The 25,817-nt window shown below is 58.3% G+C and overlaps 1 protein-coding gene across 20 annotated transcripts in view; it reads left to right on the top strand.

The window, feature by feature from the left end:
* plekha5 (pleckstrin homology domain containing A5) overlaps positions 1-25,817 on the top strand; it is an 87,146-nt gene that overhangs the window by 56,041 nt on the left and 5,288 nt on the right. For 5 of the 20 annotated variants that reach the window (XM_031898407.1, XM_031898406.1, XM_031898409.1 and 2 more), the window contains 21 exons: positions 272-372; positions 622-642; positions 1,536-1,651; positions 5,750-6,193; positions 6,461-6,914; positions 7,626-7,709; positions 9,066-9,182; positions 9,744-9,797; positions 11,626-11,706; positions 13,395-13,457; positions 13,605-13,685; positions 13,772-13,921; positions 15,142-15,243; positions 16,341-16,446; positions 16,608-16,651; positions 16,890-17,063; positions 17,335-17,455; positions 17,532-17,647; positions 17,760-17,957; positions 18,264-18,413; positions 18,492-18,592. In XM_031898407.1, the coding sequence (XP_031754267.1) occupies positions 272-372; positions 622-642; positions 1,536-1,651; positions 5,750-6,193; positions 6,461-6,914; positions 7,626-7,709; positions 9,066-9,182; positions 9,744-9,797; positions 11,626-11,706; positions 13,395-13,457; positions 13,605-13,685; positions 13,772-13,921; positions 15,142-15,243; positions 16,341-16,446; positions 16,608-16,651; positions 16,890-17,063; positions 17,335-17,455; positions 17,532-17,647; positions 17,760-17,957; positions 18,264-18,413; positions 18,492-18,592 (2,878 nt within the window). The other 15 variants (XM_031898408.1, XM_031898412.1, XM_031898414.1 and 12 more) reach the window with 15 other exon arrangements.

A 25,817-nucleotide genomic window follows, 5' to 3' on the forward strand; every position in this document is an offset into this window, starting at 1 on the left:
GCCTGGTGGTACATCCCAAATGATAGGGCCCTCCCTCCCCTCGCTTGGTTGGTTCCACTCCCCCCTGGCACCCACTAACCTAGTGCCCCTCCTCCCTCACCCATGGTACCAACCTCTATAGCCCCCCAGTGCCCCCCTACTTTCCCAATCTGCAATAATGGGGCAATGCCAATGGGGCAATGCCAACAATACCCCCCCCCCCGGGGGTATCATTACTGCGCTGTGCGCTGGGGGCGGAGCCTTCTCTCACCCTCCCTTCCTGCTTTGGCAGATGAGAAGGAAGAGGGGGTACTGGGGAGCATTCTCCTCCCGAGCTTCCAGATCTGCACGGTGACCCCCGAGGATCACATTAACCGCTTGTTTGCCTTTAAGGTGAGTAAATGGGGGGCAGTCCATGTGAAGGAAGATGGTGGGGGGATAGGGTTAAATACATAGAACTGGGGGGGCTCAAAGCAGGTCTGGCTTATCCATTATTTGGGGGGGGGGGGGGGGAGCTGATACTTCTGCTGTTTGATGGGAAACTGTGTATAGATTTCCTAATAATCTCTAAATATCTTCCCCCCCCCCCCCCCCCCCCCCCCCCAATCCCCTTCTTCCTCGGGGCCTGAGCGCTTCAACCAGGTTAATCTGCTCCTCTGCAAGGTAAGTGCGTTATTCCCTATGTATTTACCCACCCCCAGTGTTACCCCCGCTGTTGGGCGGGACTGTGTCACACACGCAAGCTGATTGGCTGATACGGTGGCCCTCATAGGCGCTGGGATTGGATGCTGTGGGCACATAGGTTGGCATGCTGCTGGCATTGGATACTGTGGGCACATAGGCTGGCATGCTGCTGGCATTGGATACTGTGGGCGCATAGGCTGGCATGCTGCTGGCATTGGATACTGTGGGCACATAGGCTGGCATGCTGCTGGCATTGGATACTGTGGGTGCATAGGCTGGCATGCTGCTGGGATTGGATACTGTGGGTGCATAGGCTGGCATGCTGCTGGCTTGGCATGCTGCTGGCATTGGATACTGTGGGCGCATAGGCTGGCATGCTGCTGGCATTGGATACTGTGGGTACATAGGCTGGCATGCTGCTGGCATTGGATACTGTGGGTACATAGGCTGGCATGCTGCTGGGATTGGATACTGTGGGTGCATAGGCTGGCATGCTGCTGGCATTGGATACTGTGGGCACATAGGCTGGCATGCTGCTGGGATTGGATACTGTGGGTACATAGGCTGGCATGCTGCTGGGATTGGATACTGTGGGTACATAGGCTGGCATGCTGCTGGCATTGGATACTGTGGGCACATAGGCTGGCATGCTGCTGGGATTGGATACTGTGGGTACATAGGCTGGCATGCTGCTGGCATTGGATACTGTGGGCACATAGGCTGGCATGCTGCTGGGATTGGATACTGTGGGCACATAGGTTGGCATGCTGCTGGGATTGTGTGATTGGACGCCATAACTCTCCTCTCATTGGCTGTTTCTCTCTCTTGCAGACTGTTAGTTTGTTAGAATGATGCCCTTTGGTCATTTCCAGGCTGCCCACTCCAACATGCGCACCTACTATTTCTGCACAGACTCCGCCCCCGACACGGAGATGTGGATGAGAGTCATGACCGACGCTTCCCTGGTGCGCTCACTGCCGCCCAACAGGTACTGACCCCCCCCCCCCGAGTGCCGCCCAGTCCTGCCCGGCCTCACCCTGGGGTGGCACAGTCCCACTTGGGCCCATCTAACCCAGTCCTGCATGGGGAAGTCTGTGCCCCCCCCAGGGCCGTGTATACATGGGCCAGTCGTACCCTGGGGTGGCACAGTCCCACTTGGGCCCATCTAACCCAGTCCTGCATGGGGAAGTCTGTGCTCCCCCCCCCCCCCGGGGCCGTGTATACATGGGCCAGTCGTACCCTGGGGTGGCACAGTCCCACTTGGGCCCATCTAACCCAGTCCTGCATGGGGAAGTCTGTGCCCCCCCCGGGGCCGTGTATACATGGGCCAGTCGTACCCTGGGGTGGCACAGTCCCACTTGGGCCCATCTTACCCAGTCCTGCATGGGGAAGTCTGTGCCCCCCAGGGCCGTGTATACATGGGCCAGTCATACCCGGGGGTGGCACAGTCCCACTTGAGCCCATCTAACCCAGTCCTGCATGGGGAAGTCTGTGCCCCCCCCCCCCCGGGGCCGTGTATACATGGGCCAGTCATACCCTGGGGTGGCACAGTCCCACTTGAGCCCATCTAACCCAGTCCTGCATGGGGAAGTCTGTGCCCCCCCCCCCCCCCCGGGCCGTGTATACATGGGCCAGTCATACCCTGGGGTGGCACAGTCCCATTTGAGCCCATCTAACCCAGTCCTGCATGGGGAAGTCTGTGCCCCCCCCGGGCCGTGTATACATGGGCCAGTCGTACCCTGGGGTGGCACAGTCCCACTTGAGCCCATCTAACCCAGTCCTGCATGGGGAAGTCTGTGCCCCCCCCGGGCCGTGTATACATGGGCCAGTCGTACCCTGGGGTGGCACAGTCCCACTTGGGCCCATCTAACCCAGTCCTGCATGGGGAAGTCTGTGCCCCCCCCCGGGGCCGTGTATACATGGGCCAGTCGTACCCTGGGGTGGCACAGTCCCACTTGGGCCCATCTAACCCAGTCCTGCATGGGGAAGTCTGTGCCCCCCCCCCCGGGCCCGTGTATACATGGGCCAGTCGTACCCTGGGGTGGCACAGTCCCACTTGAGCCCATCTAACCCAGTCCTGCATGGGGAAGTCTGTGCCCCCCCCCCCGGGCCCGTGTATACATGGGCCAGTCGTACCCTGGGGTGGCACAGTCCCACTTGGGCCCATCTTACCCAGTCCTGCATGGGGAAGTCTGTGCCCCCCAGGGCCGTGTATACATGGGCCAGTCGTACCCGGGGGTGGCACAGTCCCACTTGAGCCCATCTAACCCAGTCCTGCATGGGGAAGTCTGTGCCCCCCCCCCCCCCCCACGGGGCCGTGTATACATGGGCCAGTCGTACCCTGGGGTGGCACAGTCCCACTTGAGCCCATCTAACCCAGTCCTGCATGGGGAAGTCTGTGCCCCCCCCCCCCCCCGGGGCCGTGTATACATGGGCCAGTCGTACCCTGGGGTGGCACAGTCCCACTTGGGCCCATCTAACCCAGTCCTGCATGGGGAAGTCTGTGCCCCCCAGGGCCGTGTATACATGGGCCAGTCATACCCGGGGGTGGCACAGTCCCACTTGAGCCCATCTAACCCAGTCCTGCATGGGGAAGTCTGTGCCCCCCCCCCGGGGCCGTGTATACATGGGCCAGTCATACCCTGGGGTGGCACAGTCCCACTTGAGCCCATCTAACCCAGTCCTGCATGGGGAAGTCTGTGCCCCCCCCCGGGCCGTGTATACATGGGCCAGTCGTACCCTGGGGTGGCACAGTCCCACTTGGGCCCATCTAACCCAGTCCTGCATGGGGAAGTCTGTGCCCCCCCCCCCCCCCGGGCCCGTGTATACATGGGCCAGTCGTACCCTGGGGTGGCACAGTCCCACTTGGGCCCATCTTACCCAGTCCTGCATGGGGAAGTCTGTGCCCCCCAGGGCCGTGTATACATGGGCCAGTCGTACCCTGGGGTGGCACAGTCCCACTTGGGCCCATCTAACCCAGTCCTGCATGGGGAAGTCTGTGCCCCCCCCCCCCCCCCGGGGCCGTGTATACATGGGCCAGTCGTACCCTGGGGTGGCACAGTCCCACTTGAGCCCATCTAACCCAGTCCTGCATGGGGAAGTCTGTGCCCCCTGGGGCCGTGTATACATGGGCCAGTCATACCCGGGGGTGGCACAGTCCCACTTGAGCCCATCTAACCCAGTCCTGCATGGGGAAGTCTGTGCCCCCCCCCCCGGGGCCGTGTATACATGGGCCAGTCGTACCCTGGGGTGGCACAGTCCCACTTGAGCCCATCTAACCCAGTCCTGCATGGGGAAGTCTGTGCCCCCTGGGGCCGTGTATACATGGGCCAGTCATACCCGGGGGTGGCACAGTCCCACTTGAGCCCATCTAACCCAGTCCTGCATGGGGAAGTCTGTGCCCCCCCCCCCCCCCGGGGCCGTGTATACATGGGCCAGTCGTACCCTGGGGTGGCACAGTCCCACTTGAGCCCATCTAACCCAGTCCTGCATGGGGAAGTCTGTGCCCCCTGGGGCCGTGTATACATGGGCCAGTCGTACCCTGGGGTGGCACAGTTACTGGATTGGGGTGCAATGGGGTTTCCCCCGTATCATGTGACCCCCCCGGTGAGTTCAGCAGGAAACTGCTTTTGGGAAATATTTGTGGATGTTCGTGGCGCCCCTGGAGCTACAGGCAGAGCGCCAGGCACATAGCGGGTACATAGCGGGCACATGACTCCCTCGCCACATCTGTACAGTCAGCACCGCAACTCTGTGCCGCTCCCCCTGCTTCCCCTCATTGGGCCCTAATAAGCACATAAAGGGCCAGAGCTGCCCACAGAACCACGTGCCACTCCCCTGGGTCAGTGTATAAATAGCACCCTGCCCACGTGTGGCACTCAGCCCAGTAACGTTATACACAGCTTCCCTGACAGCCTCTAGGGGGCACACTGATTGCCCAGGCAGGGCTTCTGTAAGGGGCACTAGGGGGAGGGCAGTTTGATTGGCCAGGCAGGGCTTCTGTAAGGGGCACTAGGGGGAGGGCAGTTTGATTGGCCAGGCAGGGCTTCTGTAAGGGGCACTAGGGGGAGGGCAGTTTGATTGGCCGGGCAGGGCTTCTGTAAGGGGCACTGGGGGGAGGGCAGTTTGATTGGCCGGGCAGGGCTTCTGTAAGGGGCACTAGGGGGAGGGCAGTTTGATTGGCCGGGCAGGGCTTCTGTAAGGGGCACTAGGGGGAGGGCAGTTTGATTGGCCAGGCAGGGCTTCTGTAAGGGGCACTAGGGGAGGGCAGTTTGATTGGCCGGGCAGGGCTTCTGTAAGGGGCACTGGGGGGAGGGCAGTTTGATTGGCCAGGCAGGGCTTCTGTAAGGGGCACTAGGGGGAGGGCAGTTTGATTGGCCAGGCAGGGCTTCTGTACGGGGCACTAGGGGGAGGGAAGTTTGATTGGCCAGGCAGGGCTTCTGTAAGGGGCACTGGGGGGAGGGCAGTTTGATTGGCCAGGCAGGGCTTCTGTAAGGGGCACTGGGGGGAGGGCAATTTGATTGGCCGGGCAGGGCTTCTGTAAGGGGCACTGGGGGGAGGGCAGTTTGATTGGCCAGGCAGGGCTTCTGTAAGGGGCACTGGGGGAGGGCAGTTTGATTGGCCAGGCAGGGCTTCTGTAAGGGGCACTGGGGGAGGGCAGTTTGATTGGCCAGGCAGGGCTTCTGTAAGGGGCACTAGGGGGAGGGCAGTTTGATTGGCCAGGCAGGGCTTCTGTAAGGGGCACTAGGGGGAGGGCAGTTTGATTGGCCAGGCAGGGCTTCTGTAAGGGGCACTGGGGGGAGGGCAGTTTGATTGGCCAGGCAGGGCTTCTGTAAGGGGCACTAGGGGGAGGGCAGTTTGATTGGCCAGGCAGGGCTTCTGTAAGGGGCACTAGGGGGAGGGCAGTTTGATTGGCCAGGCAGGGCTTCTGTAAGGGGCACTGGGGGAGGGCAGTTTGATTGGCCAGGCAGGGCTTCTGTAAGGGGCACTGGGGGGTGGGCAGTTGCCCATTGGCATTGCTCACGGTGCTTCTCTCACTCTGAGATTTTGGGGTGACCTTGTTTGTACCTCTTATTTCCATGCATAGGGCGGAACCAATGAAGTGTGAGAATGTTGCCCCCCCAGAACTGAACCACGTTGCAAACCACAGGCTGCTGATCCGGCCGGAAGCCAACAATAACCAGAGAAACGCAGAGCTGAGCAGACTTGGGGGGCAGAAGTCTGTGGAGGCAGAGAAATACGGGTTCCAGGGGCAGGACCGGCCCCTAACCAAAATAACCGGGGGGCGCCCGGGGCCCGGCATGTCTGACTATGAGACCTTACAGCCGGGCCTGGTCCAGTACAGGTCGGCGCACATTAATGGGCCTGAGAACCAGGGACATTTCTCTGAACCGGACTCTGCCGACTCCCACAGAACCGTAGCGCCCAGCACAGAACCGGAGCGGGTCATGCAGAGAACCAACTCCCTGTTACAGCTGGGCCAGTGGATCAGAGCGCAGAGAGACAAGGAGTTCGAGGGAGAGTCGAGAGGGTAAGTGTGGCCTTTACTGCCCCCACCTGATTGGCCCACCAACCTCTCCTTATAATTATCCCTTTGGGCCAACCAGAACATCCCTCCTCTGAGTTAATGCCTATGGCCAGGCCCAAATGGGGCAGAGTAAGAGGTTGGTGCCAGGTTCTGGGATCCAGTGTACCCCAACTGTATCTGCATCAGACAGGGGTCGGACTTGGGCGGTGCCCCCCAAAGGGCAGTATTTGGTGCCAGGAGGCAGCACTGAGTGCTCTTGTTTCCCTGCAGGGTAATGTCCTATCAGACGCTGCCCAGGAATATGCCCAGCCACCACACACCGACACTGCCCCGATACCCAGAAGGCTACCGGACACTCCCGCGCCAACCCAAAGCCCGGCCCGAGAGCCTGTGCAGCGCCGCCGGGTACGAGCAGAGCCTGGGGCCCCAGGAGAAGAGACGCTCCATACGGGACGACACCATGTGGCAACTGTACGAGTGGCAGCAGAGACAGTTCTACAACAAGCAGAGCACTCTCCGCCGGCACACCTCCCTCACCAGCCCCAAAACCATGATCCATATCTCCGACCAGACTCTGCACTCTATTCCCATGTCCCCCTCCCACGGCTCCATCTCGGGGTACCACACCTACTCGCCCCATCGCTCCTACAGGTCCGAGGTCTCCTCCCCCGTACAGATAGGGGACATCACTATCGACCGGCGGCACAAGGCGTACCCCAATAAGGTAACTCCTCCCCAATAAGGTAGCCTCTCCCCAATGGGGTAACTCCTCCCCAATAAGGTAGCCTCTCCCCAATGGGGTAACTCCTCCCCAATAAGGTAGCCTCTCCCCAATGGGGTAACTCCTCCCCAATAAGGTAGCCTCTCCCCAGTGGGGTAACTCCTCCCCAATAAGGTAGCCTCTCCCCAATGGGGTAACTCCTCCCCAATAAGGTAGCCTCTCCCCAATGGGGTAACTCCTCCCCAATAAGGTAGCCTCTCCCCAATGGGGTAACTCCTCCCCAATAAGGTAGCCTCTCCCCAATGGGGTAACTCCTCCCCAATAAGGTAGCCTCTCCCCAATGGGGTAACTCCTCCCCAATAAGGTAGCCTCTCCCCGGTGGGGTAACTCCTCCCCAATAAGGTAGCCTCTCCCCGGTGGGGTAACTCCTCCCCAATAAGTTAACCCTTCCCCAATAAGGTAACCCCTTTCCAATCTCCTCCCCAGTGTGGTAACTCCTCCCCAGTGTGGTAACTCCTCCCCAGTGTGGTAAATCCTCTCAATTTGCCTTCTGGCCACCAGCTTGCCCTTCCCATGGAAACAAACATGGCCGCCGGCTTGCCCTTCCCATAGAAACAAACATGGCCGCCAGCTTGCCCTTCCCATAGAAACAAACATGGCCGCCAGCTGCAGGGACACATGCCCTTACCCAGATGCCATCTCGTGTTTCCATAGCACCCGTTTGTGCCCGACAGAAGGTCGATGCCCGCAGGAGTGAGCCTACAGCCCATCACCCCGCAGGGTCTCCAAGGCAAAACCGTGAGTGATGCTTTTATTTCTTATAATAAGCCGCCTGATTGGCTGCCTGATGTGGCCCTAGTAGGGTTAATAATGGCCTAGACCTTTGCCCAGGCGCCGCCTACTCTGTAAATGAGATCAAGTGCTGCTCCCATAATAACCTGTGGGCAAAGCATTCAGTGCCACGCCTGTACCCGGTGCTGCCCACATGTCGTGCCCATAAATAAGTGGGGGTAGAGAGCGAGGGAGACCCCCAAACCAGTGACTGGAGGCACCAATGGGAGAGCGGCGGCTGTTTAACCTCCCAATGTTCCTTCCCTCCCTCTAGTGGCACCAATCAGCATTACAGCTACTGCTGCATCCCTGACTGTTATAGGCCAGCCAATGGGGCGTTGCTATAGCGCTAGCACAGTGGGCTTCTCTGGGTATCTGGGGGCTACGGGGAGTTCCCTGGGTATCTGGGGGGGGGTACAGTGGGTTCCCTGCGTATCTGGGGGGGTATGGTGGGTTCCCTGGGTATCTGGGGCTACGGGGAGTTCCCTGGGTATCTGGGGGGGGTACAGTGGGTTCCCTGCGTATCTGGGGGCGGTATGGTGGGTTCCCTGGGTATCTGGGGGCTACGGGGAGTTCCCTGGGTATCTGGGGGGTACAGTGGGTTCCCTGGGTATCTGGGGGGGGGTACGGTGGGTTCCCTGGGTATCTGGGGGCTACGGGGAGTTCCCTGGGTATCTGGGGGGTACAGTGGGTTCCCTGGGTATCTGGGGGGGGTACGGTGGGTTCCCTGGGTATTCTGGGGGCTACGGGGAGTTCCCTGGGTATCTGGGGGAGGTACAGGGGGTTCCCTGGGTATCTGGGGGGGGGGTACGGTGGGTTCCCTGGGTATCTGGGGGCTACGGGGAGTTCCCTGGGTATCTGGGGAGGTACAGGGGGTTCCCTGGGTATCTGGGGGAGGTACAGGGGGTTCCCTGGGTATCTGGGGGAGGTACAGGGGGTTCCCTGGGTATCTGGGGGAGGTACAGGGGGTTCCCTGGGTATCTGGGGGAGGTACAGGGGGTTCCCTGGGTATCTGGGGGAGGTACAGGGGGTTCCCTGGGTATCTGGGGGAGGTACAGGGGGTTCCCTGGGTATCTGGGGGAGGTACAGGGGGTTCCCTGGGTATCTGGGGGAGGTATAGGGGGTTCCCTGGGTATCTGGAGGAGGTATAGGGGGTTCCCTGGGTATCTGGAGGAGGTACTTCCTGTGCCGGTGGGAGAGGGGCGGGGATACACAGTCACTTCCTGCCAGTGGGCTCACTATAGGTCAGCGGTACTGGCGCAAGGCTATTGGCTGCAGGGTGTTTGGGCGCCCAATGACTCACCGTGTCGTGTTTGGCCACAGCCAGAGGAACTGACCCTGTTGCTGATCAAGCTGAGGCGGCAGCAGGCAGAGCTGGGCAGTATCCGGGAATACACCCTGGCACAGCTCCTGCGGCTCAAACCCTTCTGCAGTCCCAAGGTCAGCCATGTGTAATACTCTATATATTGTGCCACCCGGTGACCTCATCCCATTAACCCCTCCCATGGGCTGGGCCATCTCCCTGACGTGCCATTGGTCGCTATGAACCCTTTGCCATCCGAGAATGCCCATTATTAGTGCAAGTAAAAGCCCTTGGGGTCAGACGCGCCCTAAATGAGAGAAACTTTGGCTTTACTTGCCCTTTAATTGTCGAACTCCCACCAGTTCCCTCAAAGGGTTCATAGTTGTACGAGGTGCCCCCCCACTACCATCTGTGCCATCTCTATCATGCCAGCCTGCCCCCCCATACCCGGTGACGTTTCATGTTGACCCTGCGCTTGGGACGTTTCAGTTTGGGGGGGTTCTTTAGTAAATGTGACCCCCCCCCCCCCTTGTTCTGTGTTGGTTCCATTGCACAAGGGTTATACAAGGGAATGACCCCCATTGGGCACCATCTAACCTACATCTGCCCTGCGGCCCCCCCATACTGACCCGTGTACCCCGCGGGGCCCATTCTCTCTTACGGACTCTCTGTTCCCTGTTCCCTAACGCTGCCGCCAGAACGAGATCCTCTCCCACCATCTCCAGCGGAACCTCATCTATGTGGACCACCAGGTGGGCATTGGCTGTGATTGGCTGCCGAGTGTGAGTGACTCCCACGTGTGATTGGCCCTAGTGTGTGTGAGGGTTATAGGGTGCTTAGAGTGTAAGCTCACTGGGGCAGGGGTTGGTGGGAGGGTTTATAATCTCTGTGTCGGGGTCCCTGGCACGGGGGGCACCTCCGCTCCGCAGCAGTGCAGTAAAGCTGTAAGCCCTAGAACTGTGTGTCATTTAGTTACTATGGCGACCTGACAGAGGCCCAGTAGCCAATCACAGCTAGGTACGTCTATCCCATATGTTCCGGTCCAGTTCTGCGCGTACATACGGACGCACTGCGCCATAAGCCTTATCCAGTAGTATTGTATTCGGGGGTTACCCAGCATGCTCTGCTTCTTTGTCCTTATTTATTGGGCATAAAGGTTTGACCCATGAATATACAGTAAGGAGAACCCACGTTATGCCAAGCGGGCAGGGGTACCTGTGGCCCCTGGGCCCCATACAGAATACCCAGTGCCAGGGTGGCTGTGCCCTACTGACTCACAGTGCCAGGGTGGCTGTGCCCTACTGACTCACGGTGCCAGGGTGGCTGTGCCCTACTGACTCACGGTGCCAGGGTGGCTGTGCCCTACTGACTCACGGTGCCAGGGTGACTGTGCCAGGGTGGCTGTGCCCTACTGACTCACGGTGCCAGGGTGGCTGTGCCCTACTGACTCACGGTGCCAGGGTGACTGTGCCAGGGTGGCTGTGCCCTACTGACTCACGTGCCAGGGTGCTGGCCCTATACTCACGGTGCCAGGGTGCTGGCTCACGGTGCCAAGGTAGCTGTGCCCTACTGACTCACGGTGCCAGGGTGGCTGTGCCCTACTGACTCGCGGTGCCAGGGTGGCTGTGCCCTACTGACTCGCGGTGCCAGGGTGGCTGTGCCCTACTGACTCGCGGTGCCAGGGTGGCTGTGCCCTACTGACTCACGGTGCCAGGGTGGTTGTGCCCTACTGACTCACGGTGCCAGGGTGGCTGTGCCCTACTGACTCACAGTGCCAGGGTGGCTGTGCCCTACTGACTCGTGGTGCCAGGGTGGCTGTGCCCTACTGACTCACGGTGCCAGGGTGGCTGTGCCCTACTGACTCACGGTGCCAGGGTGGCTGTGCCCTACTGACTCACAGTGCCAGGGTGGCTGTGCCCTACTGACTCACGGTGCCAGGGTGACTGTGCCAGGGTGGCTGTGCCCTACTGACTCACGGTGCCAGGGTGGCTGGGCCCTACTGACTCACGGTGCCAAGGTAGCTGTGCCCTACTGACTCACGGTGCCAAGGTGGCCGTGCCCTACTGACTCACGGTGCCAGGGTGGTTGTGCCCTACTGACTCGCGGTGCCAGGGTGGCTGTGCCCTACTGACTCGCGGTGCCAGGGTGGCTGTGCCCTACTGACTCGCAGTGCCAGGGTGGCTGTGCCCTACTGACTCACGGTGCCAGGGTGGCTGTGCCCTACTGACTCGCGGTGCCAGGGTGGCTGTGCCCTACTGACTCGCAGTGCCAGGGTGGCTGTGCCCTACTGACTCACGGTGCCAGGGTGGCTGTGCCCTACTGACTCGCGGTGCCAGGGTGGCTGTGCCCTACTGACTCGCAGTGCCAGGGTGGCTGTGCCCTACTGACTCACGGTGCCAGGGTGGCTGTGCCCTACTGACTCACGGTGCCAGGGTGGCTGTGCCCTACTGACTCGCGGTGCCAGGGTGGCTGTGCCCTACTGACTCACGGTGCCAGGGTGGCTGTGCCCTACTGACTCGCGGTGGCAGTGCCCGGGTGGCTGTGCCCTACTGACTCTATGCTCCTCCCCCTTTGCACCAGATGAAAGAGAATGAGCCCCTAATCACTATGGTTCACACCATGATTGAGAACTCAGCGCTTAGACCTCAGCTGTTCCAGCAAGTAAGCTCCTGGGCCCAGTCCCAGCCCCTATCCCTACCCATGTGCCAAGGCTGCCGGCTTGTGTCTGGAACCCGCTCATGTACCCACATCCATGCCCGCCTATGTGTCTTGCTGTGCCCTGTGCCCTTGTGAGCATGGCTTCTCTCTCAGGCATCACCATCGCCCCCATAGTTACCTGCACCCCCTGCCCACGAGTAACACCAGGCGGGCACCCAGGGCTGATTGGCAGTGACTCCCTGCTGCAGACTATACTGCTTTCTGTACAGCCATGCAGAACCAGCCAATCAGGGCAGAGATTGCATATGGAGGTGGGGGGCTCGGGGTGCAACATGTGGCAGCTGGGGGGCGCTGCTGCGGCTGGACTTGTTGCTGGGCATTTTGCTGCCTTTGGTGTTGTGTTTTTACTTTGTGAGTTGCCCCATAGGGGGTAATTAGTGTCTGGTTCCTCTCAGCAGGGGGTGTTTTCTCACAGGCTTTCACATAAAGCAAATAGCCTGTTGCCCCTCTCTGCCCCCCCAGCAGGTGGATTGCATGGCAAAAGTCTCACTGTGCCCCCCGGCCACCACCACCCGGCCACGCCCCCTGGCCACGCCCCCTGGCCACGCCACCCACGTCTTTCTACTTGCATTCAGTTCATGCTTTATTGTTCATTTGCATGAGCCCCCGGCATCTGCCCCCCTGCGTCTATTTGCCCCTCTGCGTCACCTGACTGCGTCTCTAGAATGATTGGGCATCGGTGCCAGGTATCTGACTGGGGGGGGATGGGTGCTGGGTATCTGACTGGGGGGGGGGTATTTGCCAGTTATCGGACTGGGGGGGTGGGTGCCAGTTATCGGACTGGGGGGGTGGGTGCCAGTTATCGGACTGGGGGGGTGGGTGCCAGTTTATCGGACTGGGGGGGTGGGTGCCGGGTATCGTACTTATCAGACTGGGTGGTGGGTGCCGGGTATCAGACTTGGGGGGTGGGTGCCGGGTATCGGACTTATCAGACTTGGGGGGTGGGTGCCGGGGTATCGGACTTGGGGGGGTGGGTGCCGGTATCGGACTGGGGGGGGGTGCCGGGTATCGGACTTGGGGGGTGGGTGCCGGGTATCGGACTTGGGGGGTGGGTGCGCGGGTATCGGACTGGGGGGGTGGGTGCGGGTATCGGACTGGGGGCGGGTGCCGGTATCGGACTGGGGGGGGGGTGCCGGGTATCGGACTGGGGGGGGTGGGTGCCGCGGTATCGGAACTGGGGGGGGGTGGGTGCCGGGGTATCGGACTGGGGGGGGGGGGTGCCGGGTATCGGACTGGGGGGGGGGTGCCGGGTATCGGACTGGGGGGGGGGGGGGGGTGCCGGTATCGGACTGGGGGGTGGGTGGGTGCCGGGTATCGGACTGGGGCGGGGGGGGTGCCGGGTTCGGACTGGGGGCGGGGGGTGCCGGGGTATTGGGTATTGGACTGGGGGGGGGGTGCCGGGGGGCGGGGTGGGTGCCGGGTAAGTGTAAGTACTGAAAGCTCTGGGCCCTCCTCCTATACCCCCTGGGGTAATGTAAATGGGCAGTTGGCATGGGTTGGGGCAGGTTTCTGGGGCAATAATAATATGCATTGTGCTCTGAAGGAAGTGGGGGCCACACACGGCTAACTGCCCCCTGGGGAGGCTACAGAATTCCATTAAAGCCCCCCTGACTGAGGCTGATGTTTTATAGATGGCGCAAGAGGACGGCCGCTCTGTGGGGTATAAATTCCGCTCGGAAGAGCCCGACATCGACGTAAGTGACTGGGGCAAATGGGGCAGGGGGGTGGGGCTGTTATTGGTGGAATGGGGGTGGAAAGGGGGCAGGCACATAACTGGGCGGGGGGTGGAGTTCCAGAATAATTGCCCCATGTGCCCCTGACCCCCGGCTGTTACCCCCCAGGCCCAGCTGAGCCGCCTGTGTGAGCAGGACAAGTTGGTACAGGCCCTGGAGCAGAAACTGCAGCAGTTGCACAAGGAGAAGGTAAGTGTCTTGGCTCCGCCCTGTCCCCGCCCCCCCCCCCCCCGGCCATGTTGGGGCGCAGCATTAACCCCTTCTCTCCCTGTCAGTACACTGTGGAACAGGCGCTGCTCTCTGCCAGCCAGGAGATAGAGCTAAATGCCGACAGTCCGACTGCCATGCAGAGCGTTGTGCTACAGAGAGACGATCTGCAGAACGGGCTGCTCAGTACCTGCCGGGAGGTGTCTCGTGCCACTGCGGTAAGTCTCTTGTCTCTCTGGTACCGACCCATACGGACCCCGGGCTGTGTACATGGGACCTGCCTGTTTAGCCCTGGGAGCGTTCTGGTACCTGGCCCAGCTCTGTGTGCTCTGTGCCCAACAGAACCGCTTTACTCTCTCATATTCTCCCTTTGGCTCCTGTGATCCAATGAATGATCCCCCCCAGTATGGTTCTGACCCGCGGTACTTTCCCTGATCCAATGAATTTCCCCCCGTATATGTTCTCCCGCCGACTTTCCCTGATCCAATGAATTATCCCCCCCTGTATGTTCTTGCCCCGCGGTACTTTCCCTGATCCAATGAATTATCCCCCCCAGTATGGTTCTGACCCGCGGTACTTTCCCTGATCCAATGAATTATCCCCCCCTGTATGGTTCTGCCCGCGTACTTTCCCTGATCCAATGAATGATCCCCCCAGTATGTTTCTGCCCCCGGTACTTTCCCTGATCAGTGAATATCCCCCCAGTATGGTTCTGACCCGCGGTACTTTCCCTGATCCAATGAATGATCCCCCCCCCGTATGGTTCTGACCCGCGGTACTTTCCCTGATCCAATGAATGATCCCCCAAGTATGGTTCTGACCCGCGGTACTTTCCCTGATCCAATGAATGATCCCCCCCCTGTATGGTTCTGACCCGCGGTACTTTCCCTGATCCAATGAATGATCCCCCAAGTATGGTTCTGACCCGCGGTACTTCCCTGATCCAATGAATGATCCCCCCCCCTGTATGGTTCTGCCCCGCGGTACTTTCCCTGATCCAATGAATGATCCCCCAGTATGGTTCTGCCCTACTTTCCCTGATCCAGTGAATGATCCCCCCAGTATGGTTCTACCCCGCGGTACTTCCCTGATCCAATGAATGGACCCCCCCAGTATGTTCTGCCCGTGTACTTTCCCTGATCCAGTGAATGATCCCCCCAGTATGGTTCTGCCCCGCGGTACTTTCCCTGATCCAATGAATGATCCCCCCAGTATGGTTCTGCCGCGGTACTTTCCCTGATCCAGAATGATCCCCCCAGTATGGTTCTGCCCCGCGGTACTTTCCCTGATCCAATGAATCCCCCAGTATGGTTCTGCCCCGCGGTACTTTCCCTGATCCAATGAATGATCCCCCCTGTATGGTTCTGACCCGCGGTACTTTCCCTGATCCAATGAATGATCCCCCCTGTATGGTTCTGACCCATGGTACTTTCCGTAGGAGCTGGAGAGATCGTGGCGAGAATACGATAAGTTGGAGCGCGATGTGACTGCCGCGAGGAACCAAATGCGGGAACAGCTGGAGCGTATGGGGGGGGTGCAGGTAAGTGCCCAGTTGGTGCCCACACAGCATGGCAGTGCCCCTCTCAGCCTTTGCAGCCCCCTGCTCTGTAAGGAACCCTCCGATCTCTAACTGAACTGCCATCTGTACCCACCCTGCCCCTCACTAAGACTCTGTGCCATCTGTACCCACCCTGCCCCTCACTGAGACTCTGTGCCAGCTGTACCCACCCTGCCCCTCACTGAGACTCCGTGCCATCTGTACCCACCCTGCCCCTCACTGAGACTCTGTGCCAGCTGTACCCACCCTGCCCCTCACTGAGACTCTGTGCCATCTGTACCCCACCCTGCCCTCACTGAGACTCTGTGCCATCTGTACCCGCCCTGCCCCTCACTGAGACTCCGTGCCATCTGTACCCACCCTGCCCCTCACTGAGACTCCGTGCCATCTGTACCCGCCCTGCCCCTCACTGAGACTCTGTGCCAACTGTACCCGCCCTGCCCCTCACTGAGACTCTGTGCCATCTGTACCCACCCTGCCCCTCACTGAGACTCTGTACCAGCTGTACCCGCCCTGCCCCTCACTGAGACTCCGTGCCATCTGTACCCACCCTGCCCCTCACTGAGACTCCGTGCCATCTGTACCCACCCTGCCCCTCACTGAGACTCTGTGCCATCTGTACCCGCCCTGCCCCTCACTGAGACTCTGTGCCATCTGTACCCGCCCTGCCCCTCACTGAGACTCTGTGCCATCTGTACCCGCCCTGCCCCTCACTGAGACTCTGTGCCATCTGTACCCGCCCTGCCCCTCACTGAGACTCCGTGCCAACTGTACCCACCCTGCCCCTCCCTGAGACTCCGTGCCAACTGTACCCGCCCTGCCCCTCACTGAGACTCCGTGCCATCTGTACCCGCCCTGCCCCTCACTGAGACTCTGTGCCATCTGTACCCGCCCTGCCCCTCACTGAGACTCTGTGCCATCTGTACCCGCCCTGCCCCTCACTGAGACTCTGTGCCATCTGTACCCGCCCTGCCCCTCACTGAGACTCTGTGCCATCTGTACCCACCCTGCCCCTCACTGAGACTCTGTGCCATCTGTACCCACCCTGCCCCTCACTGAGACTCTGTGCCATCCCACAGACGGAGACGGGGGGCATTCAGCGCGCTCAGATGCAGAAGGAGATCTGGCGGATCCAGGACGTGATGGAGGGGCTCAGCAAGCACAAGCAGCACAGATCCCAGGCCGGTAAGCTGGCTGCCTATTGGCTGAAACAGACCCCCCTGCTCATTGGGCATCAGTAGGGTGAGACAGAGAGTAGGGGCCAGAGGGGCAGAGGGGAGGGGCAGACAGTAGGGCCCCCCGCATGGAATCATGGGAAATGTCCCACTCTCTGTTCTTCATTCCAGAAGCCGAATCGGAGCCGCACGCGGTTTCTACGGGCGATAACGAGGTGAGCTTCCTATTGGCTAATTACTGAACTCTGCCAATTGGCTCCTGGGTAATTATCCTATACGAGAGGCTGATCCAGCTATGGGGGCCCCCCAGCACAGGGTACTGACGGGTTAAAGCAGCTGGGGGGCACAGCCATAGTGCTTGGGTGTAGTTGCCCTTTAACCGCTTCTCATTGGAAGCCGACTGACCAATCCAGACGCCGCAGGTAATCAGCTGACTGTTCTGCCGTTCCTCAGGAGGAGGTCCCGCCGCGCCCTCCGCTCCCTCGCTCCTATGATTTACCCGAGGGGCCCCCCGCAATCCCCCCCATGCCCAGTAAGAGCAGCCCCGCCCTGCTGTGCGGTAACCGGGGCCCCATCCAGCTCCCCGACGACAAGATGGCCGCGCCTCAGAGAAACGGGACGTATTGCGTAAGGGCCACATTGTCACCCCCAGGCATCACCATCTCATTCCCCCCCAAACACATGGGCATTGGCTGCATGACCCCATTGGGCCCCCCAGTTTGTGATTGGCCGCTTCTGAGGTAGTACCCCTGCCAGCTGATTGGCCGCTCTCTGTGTCCCCGTTGGTCTGACGGGGGTGTCGCTGTGCATCGCTGTGGCTTTTATTTCACTCACGCCCCCCCATCACCCAGTGCCCAGGCTGCGCGGGGCATCACTGACTCCTTATTGCCCCCCCTAGGGGCCGGACTACAGGCTGTACAAGAGCGAGCCGGAACTGACCACCGTGGCCGAAGTGGACGAGACCAACGCCGACGACAAGAGCGAAGCGGCCGCCAACCTAGAAAGTGCGGCAACGAAAGGTTTGTCTTACCCTTTAGGGGGGGCGTTGGCCGGGCCCCCGGTTACAGGGCCACTGACCTTTCCTCCTTGTTTTAGGGTCACACTATCCCGTGGGGGTGGTCTCCCCGAGAACCAAGTCCCCCCCACTGGAATCCACCACCATCGCTTCCTATGTCACTTTAAGGAAGGGCAGGAAGGCGGAGCCAAAAACAGTGAGTGGTTTGCTTGTGGGCCAATAGGAATGATGGGGGACAGAATTGGGCATCATACAGACGTATGGGGGGGTGCGCTTGGGTGACCCTAACCCCCCCCGTGTTGCTCCAGGAGAGGCCGAGGAGCGCGGTGGAACATCTGTGCATTGCCGAGGGGCCCAGGGCCCGGATGACGGTGGAGGAGCAACTGGAGCGGATGAAGAAGCACCAACAGCCCAGTCTGCGCAGAAAGGCTTTCAGTCTATTTGGGGCCCCTGAGCAGAGTCCGTCCCAGAGCCCCTCCTTCTCCAGGGACAACTCCCTCAAAATGGTAAGTAACCCCTCCCCTTATTGGCGCTGGGAGCCCCTCCCCTTATAGGCGCTGGGAGCCCCTCCCCTTATTGACACTGGGAACCCCTCCCCTTATTGGCGCTGGGAACCCCTCCCCTTATTGGCACTGGGAGCCCCTCCCCTTATTGGCGCTGGGAGCCCCTCCCCTTATTGGCACTGGGAGCCCCTCCCCTTATTGGTGCCAGGAACCCTCTGCCGGTGCAGCAGGAGCAGGTAACGAGGGCAGGTACCAGGGCAGGTGGGTGCCGGGGTGTGAGCAGAGGATCATGGGACTTTCCCTATGCAGATTCGCAGGCGGGAGGATAAAATATTCAGTAACATTAAAGACATGGAGAACGCGGTGCGAGAGAACTCGGCCCAACGGGAGTCGCCGGCCCAGGAGATTCTCCGACTGAAGGAAACGGCAACGGGAGCCGAGAAGTCCGACTCAGTGAGTGTGAGTGTGAGTGCCGGTGCAACACTCCCCCCCCCCCCCCCCGGGGCAAATGGACTCAGTAGGTTCTGTCTCTCTCAGGCCGGGGACACAGGGAGTTCTGCTGATGCCAAAGAGACGCCGGCGCCGGGCCCTCCTGCACTTCCTGATCCTGTTGGGTCCATTCAGTCACCGGGAGACAGGTAAGTGTGCCGGCTCTAGAACCTCAGGGACCCAACTCTAGAACCTCTGGAACCCGGCTCTAGAACCTCATGAACCCATTGTGTTGTCTGTGTGGTACCATTGCATGATATGATTGGGCCGGAGTGTGGTACCGTTACATGATATGATTGGGCCGGAGTGTGGTACCGTTACATGATATGATTGGGCCTGTGTGTGGTACCATTGCATGATATGATTGGGCCGGAGTGTGGTACCGTTACATGATATGATTGGGCCGGAGTGTGGTACCGTTACATGATATGATTGGGCCGGAGTGTGGTACCATTGCATGATATGATTGGGCCGGAGTGTGGTACCGTTACATGATATGATTGGGCCGGAGTGTGGTACCGTTACATGATATGATTGGGCCGGAGTGTGGTACCGTTACATGATATGATTGGGCCGGAGTGTGGTACCGTTACATGATGGGATTGGGCCGTAGTGTGGTACCGTTACATGATATGATTGGGCCTGTGTGTGGTACCGTTACATGATATGATTGGGCCTGTGTGTGGTACCATTGCATGATATGATTGGGCCGGAGTGTGGTACCGTTACATGATGGGATTGGGCCGTAGTGTGGTACCGTTACATGATATGATTGGGCCTGTGTGTGGTACCGTTACATGATATGATTGGGCCTGTGTGTGGTACCATTGCATGATATGATTGGGCCGGAGTGTGGTACCGTTACATGATATGATTGGGCCGGAGTGTGGTACCGTTACATGATATGATTGGGCCGGAGTGTGGTACCGTTACATGATGGGATTGGTCCGGAGTGTGGTACCGTTACATGATGGGATTGGGCCGGAGTGTGGTCCGTACATGATATGATTGGGCCGGAGTGTGGTACCGTTACATGATATGATTGGGCCGGAGTGTGGTACCGTTACATGATATGATTGGGCCTGTGTGTGGTACCGTTACATGATGGGATTGGGCCGGAGTGTGGTACCGTTACATGATGGGATTGGGCCGGAGTGTGGTACCGTTACATGATATGATTGGGCCGGAGTGTGGTACCGTTACATGATATGATTGGGCCTGTGTGTGGTTTACCATTGCATGATATGATTGGGCCGGAGTGTGGTACCGTTACATGATGGGATTGGGCCGGAGTGTTGGGTACCGTTACATGATGGGATTGGGCCGGAGTGCGGTACCGTTACATGATGGGATTGGGCCGGAGTGTGGAGCACCGTTACATGATATGATTGGGCCGGAGTGTGGTACCGTTACATGATGGCATTGGGCCTGTGTGTGGTACCGTTACATGATGGGATTGGGCCGGAGTGTGGTACCGTTACATGATGGGATTGGGCCGGAGTGTGGTACCGTTACATGATATGATTGGTCCGGAGTGTGGTACCGTTACATGATGGGATTGGGCCGGAGTGTGGTACCGTTACATGATATGATTGGGCGGAGTGCGGTACCGTTACATGATGGGTTGGGCCTGTGTGTGGTACCGTTACATTGGATATGATGGGGTCGGAGTGTGGTACCGTTACATGATGGGATTGGGCGGAGTGTGGTACCGTTACATGATGGGATTGGGCCGGAGTGTGGTACCGTTACATGATATGATTGGGGCGGAGTGTGGTACCGTTACATGATGGCATTGGGCCTGTGTGTGGTACCGTTACATGATGGGATTGGGCCGGAGTGTGGTACCGTTACATGATGTTTATTGGGCCGGAGTGTGGTACCGTTACATGATATGATTGGGCCGGAGTGCGGTACCGTTACATGATGGATTGGGCCGGAGTGTGGTACCGTTACATGATATGATTGGGCCGGAGTGTGGTACCGTTACATGATATGATTGGGCCGGAGTGTGGTACCGTTACATGATGGGATTGGGCCGGAGTGTGGTACCGTTACATGATGGGATTGGGCCGGAGTGTGGTACCGTTACATGATGGGATTGGGCCGGAGTGTGGTACCGTTACATGATATGATTGGTCCGGAGTGTGGTACCGTTACATGATGGGATTGGGCCGGAGTGTGGTACCGTTACATGATATGATTGGGCCGGAGTGCGGTACCGTTACATGATGGGATTGGGCCTGTGTGTGGTACCGTTACATGATATGATTGGGTCGGAGTGTGGTACCGTTACATGATGGGATTGGGCCGGAGTGTGGTACCGTTACATGATGGGATTGGGCCGGAGTGTGGTACCGTTACATGATATGATTGGGCCGGAGTGTAGGTACCGTTACATGATGGCATTGGGCTGTGTGTGGTACCGTTACATGATGGATTGGGCCGGAGTGTGGTACCGTTACATGATGCGGATTGGGCCGGAGTGTGGTACCGTTACATGATATGATTGGGCCGGAGTGTGGTACCGTTACATGATGGGATTGGGCCGGAGTGTGGTACCGTTACATGATGGGATTGGGCCGGAGTGTGGTACCGTTACATGATATGATTGGTCCGGAGTGTGGTACCGTTACATGATGGGATTGGGCCTGTGTGTGGTACCGTTACATGATATGATTGGGTCGGAGTGTGGTACCGTTACATGATGGGATTGGGCCGGAGTGTGGTACCGTTACATGATGGGATTGGGCCGGAGTGTGGTACCGTTACATGATATGATTGGGCCGGAGTGTGGTACCGTTACATGATGGCATTGGGCCTGTGTGTGGTACCGTTACATGATGGGATTGGGCCGGAGTGTGGTACCGTTACATGATGGGATTGGGCCGTAGTGTGGTACCGTTACATGATATGATTGGGCCGGAGTGTGGTACCGTTACATGATGGGATTGGGCCGGAGTGTGGTACCATTGCATGATATGATTGGGCCGGAGTGTGGTACCGTTACATGATGGGATTGGGCCGTAGTGTGGTACCGTTACATGATATGATTGGGCCTGTGTGTGGTACCGTTACATGATATGATTGGGCCTGTGTGTGGTACCATTGCATGATATGATTGGGCCGGAGTGTGGTACCGTTACATGATATGATTGGGCCGGAGTGTGGTACCGTTACATGATGGGATTGGGCCGTAGTGTGGTACCGTTACATGATATGATTGGGCCTGTGTGTTGGTTTACCGTTACATGATATGATGGGCCGGAGTGTGGTACCGTTACATGATATGATTGGGCCGGAGTGTGGTACCGTTACATGATGGGATTGGGCCGTAGTGTGGTACCGTTACATGATATGATTGGGCCTGTGTGTGGTACCGTTACATGATACTGATTGGGCCTGTGTGTGGTACCATTGCATGATATGATTGGGCCGGAGTGTGGTACCGTTACATGATATGATTGGGCCGGAGTGTGGTACCGTTACATGATATGATTGGGCGGAGTGTGGTACCGTTACATGATGGGATTGGTCGGAGTGTAAGGCGGTACCGTTACATGATGGGATTGGGCCGGAGTGTGGTACCGTTACATGATATGATTGGGCCGGAGTGTGGTACCGTTACATGATATGATTGGGCCGGAGTGTGGTACCGTTACATGATATGATTGGGCCTGTGTGTGGTACCGTTACATGATGGGATTGGGCCGGAGTGTGGTACCGTTACATGATGGGATTGGCCGGTAGTGTGGTACCGTTACATGATATGATTGGGCCGGAGTGTGGTACCGTTACATGATATGATTGGGCCTGTGTGTGGTACCATTGCATGATATGATTGGGCCGGAGTGTGGTACCGTTACATGATGGGATTGGGCCGGAGTGTGGTACCGTTACATGATGGGATTGGGCCGGAGTGTGGTACCGTTACATGATGGGATTGGGCCGGAGTGTGGTACCGTTACATGATGGGATTGGGCCGGAGTGTGGTACCGTTACATGATGGGATGGGCCGGAGTGTGGTACCGTTACATGATGGGATTGGGCCGGAGTTGTAGTGGTACCGTTACATGATATGATTGGGCCGGAGTGGGGTACCGTTACATGATGGCATTGGGCCGGAGTGTGGTACCGTTACATGATGGGATTGGGCCGGAGTGTGGTACCGTTACATGATATGATTGGGCCGGAGTGTGGTACCGTTACATGATGGCATTGGGCCTGTGTGTGGTACCGTTACATGATGGGATTGGGCCGGAGTGTGTACCGTTACATGATGGGATTGGGCCGGAGTGTGGTACCGTTACATGATATGATTGGTCCGGAGTGTGGTACCGTTACATGATGGCATTGGGCCTGTGTGTGGTACCGTTACATGATGGGATTGGGCCGGAGTGTGGTACCGTTACATGATGGGATTGGGCCGGAGTGTGGTACCGTTACATGATATGATTGGGCCGGAGTGTGGTACCGTTACATGATGGCATTGGGCCTGTGTGTGGTACCGTTACATGATGGGATTGGGCCGGAGTGTGGTACCGTTACATGATGGGATTGGGCCTGTGTGTGGTACCGTTACATGATATGATTGGGTCGGAGTGTGGTACCGTTACATGATGGGATTGGGCCGGAGTGCGGTACCGTTACATGATGGGATTGGGCCGGAGTGTGGTACCGTTACATGATGGGATTGGGCCGGAGTGTGGTACCGTTACATGATATGATTGGGCCGGAGTGTGGTACCGTTACATGATGGGATTGGGCCGGAGTGTGGTACCGTTACATGATATGATTGGGCCGGAGTGTGGTACCGTTACATGATGGCATTGGGCCTGTGTGTGGTACCGTTACATGATGGGATTGGCCGGAGTGTGGTACCGTTACATGATGGGATTGGGCCGGGTGGTGGTACCGTTACATGATATGATTGGGCCGGAGTGCGGTACCGTTACATGATGGGATTGGGCCGGAGTGTGGTACCGTTACATGATGGGATTGGGCCGGAGTGTGGTACCGTTACATGATGGGATTGGGCCTGTGTGTGGTACCGTTACATGATGGGATTGGGCCGGAGTGTGGTACCGTTACATGATGGGATTGGGCCTGTGTGTGGTACCGTTACATGATGGGATTGGGCCGGAGTGTGGTACCGTTACATGATATGATTGGGGCCGGAGTGTGGTACCGTTACATGATATGATTGGGCCGGAGTGTGGTACCGTTACATGATGGGATTGGGCCGTCCAGTGTGGTACCGTTACATGATATGATTGGGCCGGAGTGTGGTACCGTTACATGATGGGATTGGCCGGAGTGTGGTACCGTTACATGATGGGATTGGGCCGGAGTGTGGTACCGTTACATGATATGATTGGTCCGGAGTGTGGTACCGTTACATGATGGGATTGGGCCACGCTATCCAGATCAGACACTCAGACTGACTGCATCTAGCCCTGTGTGTGGTACCGTTACATGATATGATTGGGTCGGAGTGTGGTACCGTTACATGGATGGGATTGGGCCGGAGTGTGGTACCGTTACATGATGGGATTGGGCCGGAGTGTGGTACCGTTACATGATATGATTGGGCCGGAGTGTGGTACCGTTACATGATGGCATTGGGCCTGTGTGTGGTACCGTTACATGATGGGATTGGGCCGGAGTGTGGTACCGTTACATGATGGGATTGGGCCGGAGTGTGGTACCGTTACATGATATGATTGGGCCGGAGTGTGGTACCGTTACATGATGGGATTGGGCCTGTGTGTGGTACCGTTACATGATGGGATTGTGCCGGAGTGTGGTACCATTGCATGATATGATTGGGCCTAGGAGTGTGGTACCGTTACATGATATGATTGGGCCGGAGTGTGGTACCGTTACATGATGGGATTGGGCCGGAGTGTGGTACCGTTACATGATATGATTGGGCCGGAGTGTGGTACCGTTACATGATGGCATTGGGCTGTGTGTGGTACCGTTACATGATGGGATTGGCCGGAGTGTGGTACCGTTACATGATGGCATTGGGCCTGTGTTGGTACCGTTACCATGATGGGATTTGGGGCCGGAGTGCGGTACCGTTACATGATGGGATTGGGCCGGAGTGCGTCGCTGACCGTTACATGATGGGATTGGGCCGGAGTGCGGTACCGTTACATGATGGGATTGGGGGAGTGTGGTACCGTTACATGATGGGATTGGGCCGGAGTGCGGTACCGTTACATGATGGCATTGGGCCTGTGTGTGGTACCGTTACATGATGGGATTGGGCCGGAGTGCGGTACCGTTACATGATGGGATTGGGCCGGAGTGCTGTACCTTACATGATGGGATTGGGCCGGAGTGTGGTACCGTTACATGATATCATTGGGCCGGAGTGTGGTACCGTTACATGATGGCATTGGGCCTGTGTGTGGTACCGTTACATGATGGGATTGGGCCGGAGTGTGGTACCGTTACATGATGGGATTGGGCCGGAGTGCGGTACCGTTACATGATGGGATTGGGCCGGAGTGTGGTACCGTTACATGATGGGATTGGGCCGGAGTGTGGTACCATTGCATGATATGATTGGCCGGAGTGTGGTACCGTTACATGATGGGATTGGGGCCGGAGTGTCGGTACCGTTACATGATGGGATTGGGCCGGAGTGCGGTACCGTTACATGATGGGTTGGGGCCGGAGTGCCGGGTACCGTTACATGATGGGATTGGGCCGGAGTGCGGTACCGTTACATGATGGGCATTGGGCCGGAGTGCGGTACCGTTACATGATGGGATTGGGCCTGTGTGTGGTACCGTTACATGATGGGATTGGGCCTGTGTGTGGTACCGTTACATGATGGGATTGGGCCTGTGTGTGGTACCGTTACATGATGGGATTGGGCCGGAGTGTGGTACCGTTGCATGATATGATTGGGCCGGAGTGTGGTACCGTTACATGATATGATTGGGCCGGAGTGTGGTACCGTTACATGATATGATTGGGCCGGAGTGTGGTACCGTTACATGATGGGATTGGGCCGTAGTGTGGTACCGTTACATGATATGATTGGGCCTGTGTGTGGTACCATTGCATGATATGATTGGGCCGGAGTGTGGTACCGTTACATGATGGGATTGGGCCTGTGTGTGGTACCGTTACATGATGGGATTGGGCCGGAGTGTGGTACCATTGCATGATATGATTGGGCCGGAGTGTGTATCGTTACATGATGGGATTGGGCCGGAGTGTGGTACCGTTACATGATATGATTGGGCCGGAGTGTGGTACCGTTACATGATGGCATTGGGCCTGTGTGTGGTACCGTTACATGATATGATTGGGCCGGAGTGTGGTACCGTTACATGATGGGATTGGGCCGGAGTG

Source organism: Xenopus tropicalis, chromosome 3 (genome assembly GCF_000004195.4).
Source record: "Xenopus tropicalis strain Nigerian chromosome 3, UCB_Xtro_10.0, whole genome shotgun sequence".
Lineage (NCBI taxonomy): Eukaryota > Metazoa > Chordata > Amphibia > Anura > Pipidae > Xenopus > Xenopus tropicalis.